The sequence below is a fragment of the Magnolia sinica genome, chromosome 14 (genome assembly GCF_029962835.1).
Source record: "Magnolia sinica isolate HGM2019 chromosome 14, MsV1, whole genome shotgun sequence".
NCBI lineage: Eukaryota > Viridiplantae > Streptophyta > Magnoliopsida > Magnoliales > Magnoliaceae > Magnolia > Magnolia sinica.
The window spans coordinates 71,946,115-71,963,877 of NC_080586.1; the positions used below are offsets into that span (position 1 = coordinate 71,946,115).

Sequence of the window (17,763 nt, forward strand, 5' to 3'; positions counted from 1 at the left end):
CCATGTGCCCAAAAGACTTGGATAGAAGCACAAGATGATTCTCCATATAATATAGCGAACTCAAGTTGAGGGGCCAATAATCATAGTTCACTGCTACAATAAACTTGCCATTTCTATACTTCGACTATGGGAGAGAGGGAAAATAAAATGCTTCAACAAAACCATAAATCAACACGGATCAACTCCATCAAGTGTCTAGGTATCACTCTGACAAATATCGCCGAGATTTCCATCAAACAATATTATTGAGATAGTATCGTGAGATTTTCAAAATCTCTACAAATTTTAATTTTTCACTATTTTATCACAAAATTATCGCGATTATAAAGAAATAATATTAAAAAGTTTAAATTAGTTCACTTTTACCCATATTTACATTTTTAAAATTATTATTTATTTATATTAAACATTTTAAAAAACTTTGGGCGAGATTTTCCCAATAATATTGCGAGAAAAACGTCAAAACCTGAAAATCCCCCGACAAATTCCCATGTTGAGAAATGTTGAGCACGTGATTTGTCACCATGCTAGGGGTGTGTGTGTGTGTGTGTGTGTGATATATATATATATATATATATATATATATATATATTAAGATCACTGGTAGGTATTTGAATGTAAATGATAACAGGAATCGGTGGATCATCTCTTCTTGCATTGACATTCCCTTAGAGCAATTTGGGCTGATATCTTTAGTCGCTTCCGAGTGGTGTGGGTTGCCCTGAATTCAGTGGAGAATGCTCTAGCCTCTTGGATTGGGGTCTATCTTGGGAAAGATAGATCCAACCCTATGGAGAATGGCGCGCTTCTGGCTATTTGGTGGGCGATTTGGGAAGAATGGAATGTGAGATGTTTTAACAAGATATGCAAGCCGGTCGAGAGCATCTCCTTAAGGGCAAGGAAGATGATTATCGAATGTGCCTCTTGTGTTCCTAGTTTGAAGGATTATAATTTGTGTTTCCTTGGGTAGCTTTGGGTCACCATCTCGGTGCCTCTTCTTGTATTGTGTTGTTCTTTCCTTTTTGTTTTTTAACAAAATTCAGTCATGTTTCAATAAAAAGAATAGACTAATGGGAGCAAATTTAATGTAACACATAAATATGGACCCCAGGATCATTAATGGAATCCTATGATTACAAATCATGGCATACTCTTCCTTGCTCTCAGCTAGTCTGAAATAATCTGCCAAATCTCAAAAGCCATGCAAAATGATACTTGGCCTAACTGATAACATGCAGATTCGTTGGCAACATCAGTTTTGCACTGCTTCAAGTTATGAAGATGCATAAAAATGGAAGACAGTTGGTGTATGTATGAAATGGACCTGGTTACAGCACCCATTGAGCGACCCCACAAGCCAATGCAAGATACATTGCCATCTGCCCGCAAATGATTGACTACGGCCTTGAGATCATCTTTCTGGAAAGCAACCAACCATGTTAGATGTTAATAGAAAGAAAATTGTCAGTTGACACATAGATGGCAAAACGTATAATTAATCTTAAAGGCATTGTAACTTCGAACATGAACATCCATTTGATAAGTGTTCTACATCTTAACTTCATATTACCAACAAAAAGACTTCCTTTACAATATTTTGGAAGAGATTTGTACAAACAAACAGGCAAAGAACAAAAAGACTTCCCTTAGCAACAATTACATGTCATTTGGCTGCATGGAAAGAGGCACTTACAGAAAAGATTCCATGAGCATCCTTGCTTCTTGAGTTTGGGTGTGTGAAATTGAAGGGAAAGGTTTCTTGCTGGATAACCTTTCCTTCAAATTGGCCACAAAAGTTTTTCTTAGAAAAGGTGATTTGCACTTTCAAGTCAGTCTTTCTTGTTAGTGGCTAGTTTTTGAAATTTCAAAAGGTATCAATTCTCTTTTCTCCTATTCAATCCAATCACAAACTCATGATTCCACTGAATCATAATCCCATCACCCAAATATGATAAAGAATGTCTCTTTCCATATATTATCTCCAAGAAAGGCTTTCATTCTGCCCCCTTATGATTGCCTACTTCCAAATGAGGGCCTTGAAGAAAATGTCCAATATCATATGTTTTTTGCCAATTGCGGAAAATTCCCCACAGCTACCTCCCGTAGGAGTCTGGGCAGTGTCTCAATCCCAGCGCCGTTGATAATCCTCTTGGACCAGCTACTGATCATTGCCTTGGTAAGCTATTGCCTCACAAATTAGAAAACTAGAATTCGTTCTGAGAAAATGAAACTTCAATGGCAGAGAAGCAAATGAAACACTTCCATAAAAATTCTCTTATCAATCGATGTGGCAATAACCACGGGATTACTAATAATCCATGTCATTCTTAGTACAAATCATATCCATGTCAATATCAATCACTCGTGTCCCTGGAAAATCATGACAATATAAATATAAAAACTTAGAAGAATATGTATGTTGTATAACTCATTTCCCGAGGATTGTAGTTCACTGAAATGTCCATGGATCTTATCATCAACTTGATTAATTAATTACAGGATATAGGACTTTCTTATAATAATAGGTTGTTTAAAAGGATATAAATATTCATAAGGATATAAATATTCATAAAGTTTCCACATAATTCAAGAAGATTAATAGATATATCTTCTTTAAAGTGCAAGTGGAAGGCCCAAACAGACATGGATGGGGGTAGTTAGAAAGAACTTGATAACCTATGGTCTAATTAAAGGTCTGGCCCTTGCTAGAGTGGAATGGTGAAACAGGATTCATGTAACCAACCCCAATAAATTGGCATCATCATCATCATCATCATCACCAATAGATATTTTAATGCAGGGGCATTTTCACACCGGGCTCGAGTGGGGTCGCCTGTGGGATGCAAGGGCACACTTGAGGTGGGCGAGGCCCACGGGGGAGGTCTTATGTTCGAGACTCCTCATTGGGGGTGATTAATGCGCATTTCACACCGGGCTCGAGTAGGGTAGCCTGTAGGATACGGGGACACACTCGAGGTAGGCGGCCCATGTGAGGCGGTACCCATGTGATTTGGGGCCCACGAAGGGGGTCCGGCCAAGGTCCTAACCCATGAGATGTGGGGCCTAGGCTATGAGATAAAGGGATTAATTCGTCATACTCTAACAGTTCGAGCTTTTAGAACAAGTGATTAATTGTCCTGCATCAAATTGGTATCAAAGCGGGAGGTCTCGTGTTCGAGGGTGATTAATGCAGGGGCATTTTCACACCGAGCTCGAGTGGGGTCGCCTGTGGGATACAGGGGCACACTCAGGGTGGGTGAGGCCCACGGGGAAGGTCTCGTGTTCAAGACTCCTCACCGGGGGTGATTAATGTGCATTTCACACCGGGCTCAAGTGAGTAGCCTATGGGATGCGGGGACACACTCGGGGTGGGCGGCCCATGTGAGGCGGTATCCATGTGATTTGGGGCCCACGAAGGGGGTTCGGCCGAGATCCTAACCCATGAGATGTGGGACCTAGGCTATGAGATAAAGGGATTAATTCGCCATACTCTAACAGTTTGAGCTTTTAGAGCAAGTGGTTAATTGTCCTGCATCATATTTCTTCTTTAAAGGTAATACGAAAAATGTTGATTCCAAAAGCCCCATCTTTAAGCACCAAGCACTATCTATGTGGAACATGCTCGCAAGATCCGGGATGTTAATTACACAATCCCCTCAATACATACTCCCCTATCCCAAAATCACGGTGACCCACTCATCGGGCGAGCTATACATGCAAGTTGATGTAGAACATTGGTTGTGATTTTCTAACCATCCATGACTGGCCTACCCATATTTGCACGAAGAATAAAGGGTGGCAACATATTCAGGTAGAGAAGCAAAACAATGTACATTTCCAGATCCTAGTATGAACACTAGGAAGTAGGAGTGGGAGCACAAGTCAAAAGTACGATTGAAGCAAGTGTGGCACCTTGGTCGTGGTAGGGTATCAACGAGTCAGATTCAAGCCAGGTCCTTAGGTTTGCCAATGGGCCTAGTGGCTTGTCATGGGCTGGACTTGGGCTTATCAATCAGGCCTAACGGCTATATGCCCTCACTTGGAAATTTAGCCTATTTATTAACTGCGCCAAGCTCAGGCTGACTTAAAGAGTCCATGGGTCTCACCTAAGTCTGTCCTTTAAGAGATTTACAAACTCAACATCATAGGGGTAATTCGATAACAAATAAGCATGAAACCCGAACCACCCCCCAGCGGCTCTCTCTCTCTCTCTCTCTCTCTCTCTCTCTCTCTCTCTCTCTCACACACACACACACACACACACATCAATGTTACCGATTTAAACCATAGATCTGATGTTATACCAACCATAGAGGGAGATGCCCCAAATATTGTGGAGATTGGATGCTTGGTTTGTTTTTATTGAAAACGGTCTACTGTATTTTCATGTCAACCACCCATTTGTGGGCCAATGATCGAACGATTATGTTTTCCAATCTAGATGATTTTGGAGAGATACCCTCTCGAGAGTGGTTTCAATCAGATAAGTGCTCCGGATCACCAAGTCGTCATCCCAACTGTAACAAACCTCGCCCCAATATCTGTTAGGAAACTTTTCAAGCTGTGCTCTAGATAGGCTTGGACTCCAACTTCTCATTTTCTACACATTCCTGCCGCGAGCCTGTCTAGTTCGGGCTTGGACTCGAGTTTTGCTTTGCGGGCTAGGCTTGGGCAAATCCTGGCTTGGCCTGAGCCTAGCCCATTGACAATCGTAAGGGTCTTAGAGTGCCCATACTGAGGTTGATTGGGTTTGAGTCTTGTCGAGTTTGGGAACCCATTGAGTCAGTCTTTGGACCTTGGTTTTGAGTCAGTTTCAAGTTGGGTTTGGGTCAAGTAAGGGTATCTACATGGTTGGGCCCACCCGATGGATGGATTAGATGGTACACGGGCCACTTTGACACATACAAAATGTGTAAACTAGCTCTCTTACATACAAATGGCTTAGCAAGCCTCATTCAGTTGCTAGAATATATATATATATATATATATATATATATATATATATATATATATATATATATATATATATATATATATATATTACCTTTAAAATTAACTAGATTGGACCCAATTTTAACTGGGTCCAAGATGGTGGATCAAACCCAAGTCGATTAGATCCGATTTTTAATTCAGTCCAAAATGGTGGACCTGAACGCAACCAATTTCTAAATGGGTCCGAAAAATTGATCCAAGCCACTGAAAATTGAGTCGGCTCTGTTGGGTACCTGTTGATAGCCCTAGGCGGAAGGTCCATGCAACACCTGATATATGGGCTAGTCAGATTTTTTAGGGAGAACATTCTTTGTGGGGACCACTCTAGAACATCTGGAACCTGCATACATGCTAGGTGGCAGTTTGTGTTTGGTGCTTGAAGGAGGGACATCTAGGACTAGTCATCAAGGTAATGTATGCTAGCTACATCATGAAGAATAACAAATAAAAATTAAAAAGTTATTAATGACACATGCATGCATTTCATCAAGCAATTAAATCAATTAACCTCCCAACTTCATTAACTGAGAATATTCGTCCAAAAGACTTGAGAGATGTTGAACTAAGAATAACACTAAACATTAGTTGCAAATTGCAATATAATTAAGGCACTAATCCAAGTCTTCATGGCCATCATCATCATCATCTAAACTTGTCCCACCTACTTGAGTTTGGCTTCACAAATACTTTTATCATTCCTATCTCTAAGGCCTTATTGTAGATTGGTGAGCATACCATCATATCCCTTCTCACAACCTCAGTCCAAGACTCCAAGTCCACTTAGGTCTTCCTTTCATCCACACTTTAGGCCCTTGAATGTTTCCCTCCTTACCAGAGGCATCTACGATCTTCACTGCACATGACATAACCATCCAAGCTGCTCTTCATCAATTTCTCTCTCAATGGGATTACTCCTAGACTACTCCGGATGACCTTATTTGTAATTTATCATTCCTTGCCATCCCACACATCCATCTCAACATCCTCATCTCCACAGCCCTCAAATCCCTACTCATGTTGCCTTTAAACTGACCCATATAGCATAACGATATATTTTAAAAGTTTTCGCTAAGTTTCACAAACATGCGACAACCAAAAAATCTCGATAGGGATATCTCCACTTCATCCACCCAACTCTAATTTTATTGAAAACATCTTTGTCAATCTCACCATCCATCTAAGGTAATAGAATATAGCCAAGGTAATGAAACAAATCACTCCTAGTAGTTCTCTTGACCATTGATTTCAACTAAGGCCCCTTCTCTACAACAATGGTTCCAAGTACCCGTATCGTATTGGCCAATATAGGCATGTCATCGTATCTGTCTCGGCCGGAACTGATAATCAATATGGGGGTGAAAAGGCTCACTTAAAAGTTAGTAGGCATGTTGACTCATATCAGCCGATACACCCTATATGTCTTGTTGTTGTTGATTCGTGTTGTTGCCATTGCCAATATGTCCATAAGAGAACATCTCTAGATTTTTTTATTTTTATTTTTTTCACCTTCTCCTGAAAATGTTCATGTATTTTCTTTATTTCAAGCTTAGAGGAAAGCCAGGAACCAAGGTATTCAACAACGGTAACGGTGGCCCTAATGGTCTTTTTTTTAATGAAGAAAATGTATCATCCTAGTATTGGACTGACTGTTAGGAGCCTTTAACAGACGTTTACAGGTCTGTATCAGAATATTATGAGGGCTGTAATAGCCCCTTTTTTTTGTTCGAAATAGGTGTTACAGCCCTGTATCATCTTACAGGAAGTGTTTTAAATAGAAAATAGTGTGTAGCATAGCGTTCACCCCTTTGAAGCGTGAGGCATAAGCTAGATAAACGTGTGGCCTACACGCTACTTCTAAACATTAATCAAGGTTGCGTTGGGTTGCACTAATTTCATGATATTCTGCACCAATTTCATGATATTAATAATGAAATATAACAAAATTTCGTGATATTTGGTGCAACCGAATGCAACCGAATGCAACCTAAAGTAATAGGAGAGGCAATGATTAAGTATAATGGTAAAGAAAGAGCAACGAAATTAATTTAATACTGTTACTTATATTATTTTACTAAAAGGATTGAAAAGATTTTTTTTATTGAAAATAGAAAAAATGTAATGAATTGTTGAAAATATTAATTGATTTCAATGTTATAGTGAAAAATAACTTGTAATGTGAGCTATGTAGCGTGTAGTGTAGTCTATGTAGAGTGTAGCGCATGCAAATTATCATGTAGTGTAGGCTATGCACGACTTAAGCTATTTTCATGAGCTAGTAGCATTAAGGCTAAGCCACGTTACATAGAGTAAGCTACATATAGCGTAGCTATTTAAAACATTTACTGGTCCCACTGTCCATTAAGGCTATCAGACAACCGCTTTTGAATACCATGCTAGGAACTCATTTTCGACTATATCTAGACCTATTTTGTAGATCAAAACACAAGATTTCAGCATGATTCGACAAATCGAATTGAGGAGGAACTTATTTGATAATCATATTTATGATGACAATATATCAACTGGAGTTGTGCATATTAAAAATATACTAACCACCCCCAAAGCCACTGTGCACAGTCTAGGATTAAGTTGGTATAACAAGCATAAAATTACTTGTGATTGTAATCAGATATAGTTTTTAAATTCTGGTAACATTCGTGGCAATTCCCATTATTTTTGGTTAAAATATGCAAAGGAACTCATCACAACAAAATTGACAAACAACCAAGAATTTCTACTTCCCACAAGCTTTAACACAAAATTAGAGGTCACGTACTCAAAAACTCAACTTTCAGCAGGTTGATCTGACAGACATTATTCTTATCAAAGGATGGTCCAGAATACCATTAAATACATGTAAATATATATATATATATATATATATATATATATATATATATATGATACTCTTGTATTTCCCATTTTTTTTCATTTTCTTTCTGATGTTTCTTTTGCATCTTTTTCTTTTGGCAAAAAACGACACCAATACAGGGCCAAGACAGTTTGATATGCCCAATATTGTATCATGTTCCAGAGAGGGCCAATACGGCCTCCAAGACCAATTTTTGAAACTTGTCTACAGCTAATCCTACGAAAGTTGCAGTACAAAATACTTTGCCTTGGTTCTGCTAATTTTTAAGCATCTAGAGTATAGGGCTTTCCTCTAACCTCCAATTTAGCATTTGTCCCTTCTCTAGGTATCTCAACCAACACCATAGGACCTCACCATGTACACTAGCAATTAATTCATGCATAGCAAGTGCAAATGGTGAGGGCTTAAAGCCAACCCACTGCTACTGGCAACTCATTAGTCTCACTACAAGCCCTTTTCACTCTTATAACTACATCCTCATACATGTCTTGGATAATTTTGATATGATCTACTGTGACCCCTTTCCTCATAACCCACCATTAATCATACTAATGAGCATTTATAAAATGTCGATGTCTTATGGTCTTCTGTAATTAAGCAAATTCTGGTAGAATTTCATTTTCACCCCAACAAAGGATGAGAGGCAAGACTTACAAGAGACATCAAGGATCTAGATTAAAGTCATTCAATGGTGACCAGGGTTTCCTCAGAAGGCTGAACAGGTTTTACATGAGATCTTCAGCAGTATTCTTGGAGGGAAAAGTCATATGTTTACCAACTTAGTTGAGATGAGTAGTGAGACAAACCAACTTCAGAGAACAAAAATTACAAAGGTCCAGAAAACATTGATTTCAGAGAATGTGGTGAATAACACTAACAGCTGAAGAACCCAGATGGACAAATTGTGGTATATAAAATATCCTAATTTGCTTCAAAAGGTCTATCCCTCAAACAATAAATGCTTCATGCAAAGATCGAAACTCTTGGTACAAAACAATGCATCATTCATTTAAAGTCTATAATTTGTCAGCCCAAGAAAGAAAAATGCATCCTAACATCCTAGTCACTTTTTTTTATGGATACACAGAATTATTCAAAAGGAGAAAACCAAAAGAGGACTAACATCCCAATCATATGAGTAGTTCTTCACAATTTTCACACAAAGGAATTCTTTAATAATTTAAATACATACTTCATTCCACCCTAGAGTAACGTGCTCTCCTTCTGAGAGTCCAGATCCTGAAAAGTCGAGGGCGAACACTGTAATGTAAGAGGGAAGTAAAATAATGGCAGCCTCACTGGCATCTGCTCTGCACCCACTGTGTAAAAAAGGCATACTGCATGTTAGAATGACATCTTCAACAATAAAGAAGCTGTACTGATCAATTGATGTGACTGGTGTTGTTGGAATTTGCTAAAGAAGATTTTGACTGAGTTGAAAATGTAAAGAGAAGCAGTTAACGACTTTCAATTATTGATGAATAAAAATTGGCTTTAGGAACAAGAATTTGAATATAAATCTTGGGAGTGTTGACCTGGCAGAGGGCTGAAACTGTTACAACTCATTCAGTTTCAATTGAAACCATCAAGTTCTTAACAACTTGTTAAGAACACATACATGGATTCAGTGGGTTGACTTGGTCTGCTCTCCCATGAAACCTAGTCAACTCAGACAATATAAAACACAGTTTTGGGGTTTTAAAACCTGTTTGAAAACACAGTTCATTAGCAAGGACCCCAGTACAAGCATATTGTTAGATGAGAGTTTCATTAGAGAAAAGGAGAATGCATGTGATTTAGGGCTCTCAACGTGTCAGGTCTGTGTTGGACCCTGTAGTACTCATACCCGCACTAACCGGATCCGGGTCCTTTCGGGTCTAGGTCTCATTCTTAAATAGCCATACCCGGAGCCAATGGGGTTCAGGTACCCATTGGGTCTTTGGATATAAGTTTTGAGTCAAATAAGAGCATTTACACAATCGGAATAGGATTCATGTCGCTGAACCCAATTAGATGAGATAAGACATGATGGTGATGATATGTTCGTGCCCACCCAACATATGGATTCTATTGCACACACATTTGCCACTTTGACACATGCATGTGGCTTAGGAAACATCACTTCTTTGTTAGAAAAATCGATATATGTTTAATATATAATATTAATATTAAAACTAACTAGACCCAACCAGGACCCGACTTGACACATCCTGACCCAATTTTAACCAGGTCTAAGTTGATGGACCCAACCCAGACCCGGCTAGACCCGAATTTTAACCAGTCTTGGACCCAGACCCGTGAAAATCAGGTTGGGTCCATAGGGTACCTGTGGGCCCGGGCACCCATTGACAGTCCTACACGTGATGATGACCACAAAATAGCTAGCAAAACAGGGCCTCAAATAGGAACAACTGACAAAACAAGATTTGTTAAGCCAACCTTGAATAGCTAGCTTTTTTCTTTTTTTCTTTTTTTTTTGGAGAGAGAGACAGAGAAAGAGAGATGACGATTATGGTTATGATATAATGCATGCAAGTACTATTAGATCCTGACAAAGGGTAAATCTGCCTTTTCAGATTTTTGTCAGAGATGATTTGAATTAAAAAGTGCAAGGAGTTTGGCTTATCCATAAAGTCAAAATGCTGGTGGTGGGATATGTTATAAAGGGGCGAATTTTCCAAATTCGTTTCCTTTCATCCTGGAAACAAAGGGGATAGGGACCATCCTATCCAAATTGATCAGAGATAGACCCGTCCAAACAGGCCACAACATTAGCCTGTTTGTATGATGTTGTAATTATCATGTCGCATGGGGTAAGGATGTGCAGGGTATATGGTTCACACGTGATGGAGGATGGCTAAGATCCAATCACCTGGGAGGACCGAGTCAAACTGAAGCTTTTCCAGATACTGTATTTGGAAACTCTTTGTATTTTTTTGTAGTTTCCAATTATTATCACTTTCAACTCCTACACCTGGAAACCATGTGTTCCCAAGGAGTTGCCCTCATACCAACAAAGATACTGACAATATCAACTGTACACCAAATTATTACAAGTAAGAAATTATAATTTAGAAACACAAACTAGTAATTGGCAAAATTCAATACCCAAGTCAACCAATAGAAACTCATGTATGGTAGCAAGCACTTGATTGAGTTTCCTGCAACTAAAAGAAACCCTTGCCCCGAGCGTAGTTCCTTCATTGTTGTTGTTTCCAATCGTCTTAATGGCTATCATGCACATGAGATAGAAGTTTTAGCAGAAAATTGAAGTGTTCATTTTCATGTTTCATTTTTTTTCCAACCCCCAACTCTCATCAAAAGACTCCCTGCTACAACCACGAAAGACCTAAAGCCCTGAGACACCCGATAGACAACCCTATTCTTAGCCCTTTGGAAGACCACCTCTTAGCCATGAAAGACTACTTTGTGTTCCTTCCAAATCGACCATAATCCTGTGAGCAAAGACGAATTCTTTTACCCATTCATAACTCCTGCCATTCTTGGAAGAATCATTGATCTACATTTCATGAGTGGTTCGTTCTCTTACAAAATTTACGTAGTTGTGCACTGACGAAAAATTCCCAATTGTTTTGTACTTGCAGTGACCAAATATTGCTTTGGCATATTGTAGCGGCTGCTTGGGCAATACGATACAATGAAAGAGATTATCAATTAATGCAATACCTCACTCAATATGTTTAGTTCATCTTGTTTCTTTAAAAGATAGGAAAAAAAATATGGACACAACAATTAAAAGGGATCATTAAACTTAAATTTAAGATGAATATTAAACTGTTTTCCCAAATAAAACATAGAATCTGATGCATGATATGGATTTATTAGCTTAGAAAAAAATGAACATCTACATATTTCCAATATTATGTATTGTTCATATCGCCGGAATATGTATGAACACGGGACATTACAATTCGATATTCTAAACCTTGGTTCATAGTCATTTACACACACGTGTAAAAATCTAAATGCATTACAGACTCAACAATATACCAATAAGAAATCAACTTGTGCAGCACCTTTGTCTTCATGTCAGTGCTTGATTGATTGGACTACAGTGGCAATGGGTTGGAATCAACTAAATTGGGCCCAAGCCCCACTGATCACAACTGCTTGCTTAGTGGATCTCATTTTCAGGTTGATTCCTACTATTAAGAGGTTTGGAGATTAAAGCTTTGCAAAACCAGTTATAAGCTTCTTATAGGTGGGTCTGGTTGGGTAGGGGTCCATTCATGCTCCACCCATTTACTTAATAAAAATGTGATCAATGACATGTTTTGGACCCTAACTCATCTAAGAAGTGAGCTGACCCAACTAAATGCCAATCCTAGATTGGACCCAATTGTTGGTATGCACATGCATGTATTGTTCTTCTAATGTTTACGTAAGGAGTTGGCAGAAGAGTACAAGATTAGGAAGTGCCAATGCATGTATCATTCTTCTAATGTTTATGTAAGGAGTTGGCAGAAGAAAGTACAAGATTAAGAAGTGCCGCATTCCTATCCAATAAAACATAAAATCCATGTACCCATTAACAGCAAAAAGGTAAAGATGTGCAACTTTTTGAGGAAAAAGCATGATGTATGTCCTAACAATTAAGAGAATTCGGCTCTTCTACCCTCAGATGCATTTATCACAGTACTCTTCCCCTTGATATGCATACATTGTGTCATCAATTTAATCTGTATGAAAGCCTGCAAAGTGTGATCTAGTATTTCTTGACTCACCTGTTCCCATGGCAGTATATTACGCATGGAAGTGCCTTTCCTTCAGGAATGTTGAGAGGCACGTAATGACTACACTGAAGTATGTTTCCTCGACTATTAACAACCTGCAGTACGTTTAAAGATTATCTATGATAAAACTGGCCTTTATCTAACTGAATCAGTTCAAGAGTGCAACAACCGATAAGGCTAACAGACCTTGAAAACAAAGAATATTCACATTTATCAACTGCAATTCCAAGATATTCCTTTTCCTACGAATAAAATTCAATTTTTTGAGATTGTTAAAAAGAAGTAGACATGCTGATCTTTTACCTCCAAATCCTTTCTTTGAAACTGTTTTCCTTTAAGCATGAACTCCTGATCCAACAAGTCATTTTTCGGGCAATATTCAGCTCTGCATTTCAAAATATACAAGGGTCATGCCCTCTAAAAGTGACCAAATAGAAGGGAAGGGGGGGGGGAGAGAGAGAGAGAGAGAGAGAGAGAGAGAGAGAGGGAGGGAGGGAGGGAGGGAGAATACACACCTTAAGGGAAAAAAAGTAATTAAAAAAAAAACACTAAATAATCTGGATGTTCATACTTCATATAAGAATCATCATATATTCAACAGAAGAGTTAACTATCAATGTGTAATGTTTAGTGTCTAGTGTGCACTGGATTGACTGTTCTTAGGTCAATATTATAATCAACTGGAAAAGAACAAATGAATTCCTTGGTTAGCACCCAACCAGATGGGCAAACTAGCAGCTGCAGTGGGATCTAGCAGTAGCCATTAGCTCTCCCTGTTGCGTATCTGCTTTTAAATGGTGAAGCTAGAAACAAAGTGACAGTCTAGTGGTATCAAATCAAGAGGTAGTGAGGAATTGAGCTTTGGAAAATATTTTGGTGAGAGCTATGATATAGGAATCAGGAATGATCTGGGTGGTTGAGGAAATTTGACTAGAGAATGACTAAAGGAACTAATGTTGGATATTTGTTTATTTGAATGGTGGCTTATGGTCATGAATTTGAGTGGGGGGGGGGGGGGTATCCAATTTTTACCATGCCAAAGGATGGGATGGAAGAGTTGACTAGCTAAAAGGAACACAGCGGCATCAGATATGGATGGTGGAGAAATTCCATCCAAGAAAATGGAAAATCCGAGTCCATACCAGCATTGCAAACATAGAGACAGACTAATTGGAAAGAGGTGTGTAAAACTGCTGCTCAATGCAGAATTGGTATTAGATTAGTGAAGTGGCGAAAAAAGCCTTGTTGGGAAAATAGATGTGGCAATTTTCAATGGAAAAGAAGCGCCCTTTGGAGAAGAGTTATAGTGAAGAAAGACTGTAGTTGTGCGGACGGCAGAGATACCCCTTTAGGGGCCCAATACAGATTCACCCGTCGTAGAGGCATTTTGTCTATGGAGTCGGCGGTGCACCAAGGGCTGTCTTTTGAGGGTGGAGATGAGCGTCTATAAGCTTATGGAATAATTAGTGTATGGCGAACATTTGTTGTGTGATCCCTTCGGGCGGTTGTTCTCTATAGTGTCCAATAAGGAAGCTGAAGTTAACATCTACAAGGACTAGGAGGTGGATGGAAATCATCGATGCTGATATATGGTCGTCCCTGCTAGACCGTCGTATTCCTGCAAAACCAAATAAAAGAGGGGGGGGGGGGCTGGTTGCAACAGGGGACCCTCTGATGCTAAAGTTAGAACAGGCACTTTGGGTCTAGTAGAACTAGGAGAATGTGTGCATACATTCTATTGTACGCGAGGTTCTATTTTATAGCCCTTTGCTGCTAGTCACGTATATGGCAATGAATCTGCCATACAATCGTGTATCATGCAAGGGATAGTCCCCGGGATATTAGGCGTTATCCTTGGCGAGATTCTCGGCGAGGATCTCGGGGAATTAATCCTCCTTGTACACAAAGGAGATCTCCCGGTGGTCGGCTTCCGAGGTCATGATCGACATCCGATGCCGAGCTCTAAGTCGGGTCGGCCGAGGTCCTGCAGACTGAGCCGAACTGTTGATCATGGTTGGGGCCTATCTTCGAAGCCGGGTGGGTACTTATAGTCATTCGTTGGTCGCGATAGTGAGATGTCAACCAAAACCGAGGTCACTAATGATGGTTGGTACTCGAGTCAGTCATGAAGGTCATGCTTGGTAATCAAGTTCGGTAATTGGGACGGTTCTTATTCGATCTCCTCTTCCGAGCTACTCACCTTCTGCTTTCCATCTCTTTCTGGTCGTTAGGTCCATCCGATTTTACCCATAACAAAAATCATGTGGCGTGAACCCCGGTTTTCAGACGAAATTATCCGATATAAAGGAGGGGGAGCTCTTAAATTTATTGCAGTTAATTTATGGCATGAATGTTAATCTGATGAGGGAGACAAATTGCAGTAGCAGTAGAATCCGTCTAGCATATTTACAATTAAGTCGTTTTATAAGTGGCTGAAGGGAATGAGAGGCCTACTGCTCCAACAGGCTGCATACAGAGATTTAAAGCTTCCATGAAGGCCATTGCCTTTGCATGGATAGTGCAACCGATGGGATCCTATCTGGGCTATAGATAACCTTTCATGGTGTAGTATGATTCGGGTGAATCGATGTATCATGTGTCTTAGAGACAAGATGAATGTTAATCATCTCCTTATCCAATGTTCATATATCGGCGTTGTTTGGGAGTGGTGCCTCCAGCAATTTCAAGTAGCGTAGTTGATGCCTTTCTCTATCTCCCAGCTAGTGGATGCTTGGAGGTTTCATCAGTCTCAGCAAAGGCATTTGTCCATTTGGGGACTTTGTTTTGAACGTTGTAGTTTGGACCATTTGGGGGGAGAGGAACAATCGCACATTTAACGGTGTTGGAGTTTTGTTCTCATTTGTCATTGCTGGAGTTAAACACCTTGTTTGCTTGTGGGTGGTAGTTATGAGCCAAGTGGCCCCTTCCAGCCAAGGATCTAGGTCTTATAGTCGGTTGGATATTGTTTGTCATGTCATTGTTTTGTGGTGGCCTGTTGCCCCCTCTTTTCTTTTCGTAAATCTCATATTATTACTGATATTTTAAAAAATAAATAAATAAATAAAAACATCCCACTAAAGCTGAGTTGTCGAGCTAGAGGTCTAAAATTCTTCTATTTTAATCTTTTAAAAAAATCTATTTCAATAGCCACTCCCACAATAAAATTCATGATTCCTTGGCATTTCAAGTAAAGAAAGATCCTACTTTATGCTTTTTGTTACCACTCCTACTCATGCTTCTTATTGCTTTAAGGCCAGTTTGGTCGCATAAACAAAAGAATGCTAGAAAATTAGACAACACTGATGAGCCATATATCAATGGGTAATATCTGTTGTCTAGCTAAAATACCACGATGAGATTGTTGGGGACGCAATAAGCCCTAAAACGACTTGTCCAGCACAGAAGGCACCTCAAACAGAATCACACAATGCAATAGGGAAAGAAAATTCAAGCAATCACAGAGAACACACGAATTTTACATAGAAAAACCCTTGCGGGAAAAAACCACTGCACCAAGTGACCAACAATCCACTATGAACAGAAAGTTAGAAGAGATGGAACAACTTACAGATGTGAAAACCCTAACTTTCTCCCTCTCAAAACCCTTGGCTCACAAGCTCTCACGTTTAACTCTTTCACATTAACCATAATCCCATATTAACATGGTTTATATAACCCTTATACAAAATTAGAAACAAAACTATGCACTCATGCAGAAGTTGCGCAAACCATCGATTGAACCGTCAATCGAATCGACTGCAACTGATGACCCATCGATCGAATTGAAAGTATCCAAAAGTACCCAGAGAGTAAACTTGTATTTTTCGGATTTTCTCAATCGAATCAACTAGACTGTCAATCGAATCTAAAACCCTATTTCAACAACAGATTAAAGGCACCCGATCAACAATCTCCATCGTGGCTTCAATCTTGCATCTCCACTATTCCAAGTTACTATCACCATCTCTAAATTTCTTCATAGTAGATCCATCATCGTCGCTTCTTACACATACTTTGTCTTCATTCCTTCTTTGCCAAGCCCAGGGAAGTCAAGCAAAACCTAAACTTCTCTGCAAGAATCACATTTGTAAGCATGCCCGTCAGATTTTCATTAGTATGAATCTTCTCAAGAGTAACACCGCCTTCCTCTAGCATCTGCCGGATAAAATGATGATGAACATCAATGTATTTAGTCCGAGAATGGTATGCCGAGTTCTTCGCCAAATTGATTGCGCTCTCACTATTACGATGCACAGGGGCATGGCTTCCTGTTGAAGCCCCAACTCATTCAGTATTCCTTTCAACCAAACAGCTTCCTTGAATGCTTCAGTCACTGCCATATACTCCGCTTCGGTTGTGGAAAGTGCTACCACGGACAGAAGCTTCAACATCCAGTTGATCGCCCCACCCGCTAACACAAACAAGTAACCGAAAATCGACCTTCTATTGTCCACATTTCCAGCATGATCCGAATCCACATAGCCTACTAGTCTCTCCTCAGATTTTTCGAATGTCAAGGCGTAGTCCGTCGTACCTCGTATGTAACGAAGTAACCATTTCACTACCTCCCAGTGTTGTTTGACGGAGTTTGACATGTATCTGCTCACAACACCCACTGCATGTGAAATATCCGGTCTAGTACAGACCATGCATACAAAAGACTGTCAATCGCGCTTGAGTAAGGCACACGAGACATATACTGCCTTTATTCTTCTGACGCGGGACATTGTTCCGAAGAAAGCCGAAAGTGAGCAGCATAGGGGTGTGCTAACCGGTTTAGCCTTATCAAGTCCGAACTTGACCAAGACCTTCTCAAGATACTCTTCCTGAGACAACCATAGCCTACTCCTTTCCCTGTCTCTGTATAAGTCGATGTCGAGAATCCTTTTTGCAACCGATAGATCTTTTAGCTCGAATGTCCTGGATAACTGAGTCTTTAGTATGTTGATTTCAGACATGTTATGGCTGGCTATATGCATATCATCAATATACAATACTAGAATAATGAATTCACCATCACTCAGTGATCTGAAGTAGACACAATGATCGAACTCACTTCTGATAAACCGTTGGCTCAACATGAAAGAATCAAACTTTTTGTACCACTACCTAGGCGACTGCTTTAAGCCGTACAACGACCTCTTT

The 17,763-nt window shown here is 39.7% G+C and overlaps 1 protein-coding gene across 2 annotated transcripts in view; it reads right to left on the minus strand.

Annotated features, from left to right (window-relative positions):
• Positions 1–17,763, minus strand: part of LOC131226142 (uncharacterized) — a 69,121-nt gene that overhangs the window by 46,845 nt on the left and 4,513 nt on the right. The window contains exons 2-5 of one of the 2 annotated variants that reach the window (XM_058221856.1): positions 12,922–13,003; positions 12,610–12,713; positions 9,057–9,183; positions 1,325–1,419 (exon numbers count right to left, since the gene is read on the minus strand). In XM_058221856.1, the coding sequence (XP_058077839.1) occupies positions 1,325–1,419; positions 9,057–9,183; positions 12,610–12,713; positions 12,922–13,003 (408 nt within the window). The remainder of the gene's footprint in view (positions 1–1,324; positions 1,420–9,056; positions 9,184–12,609; positions 12,714–12,921; positions 13,004–17,763) is intronic. The other variant, XM_058221857.1, reaches the window with a different exon arrangement.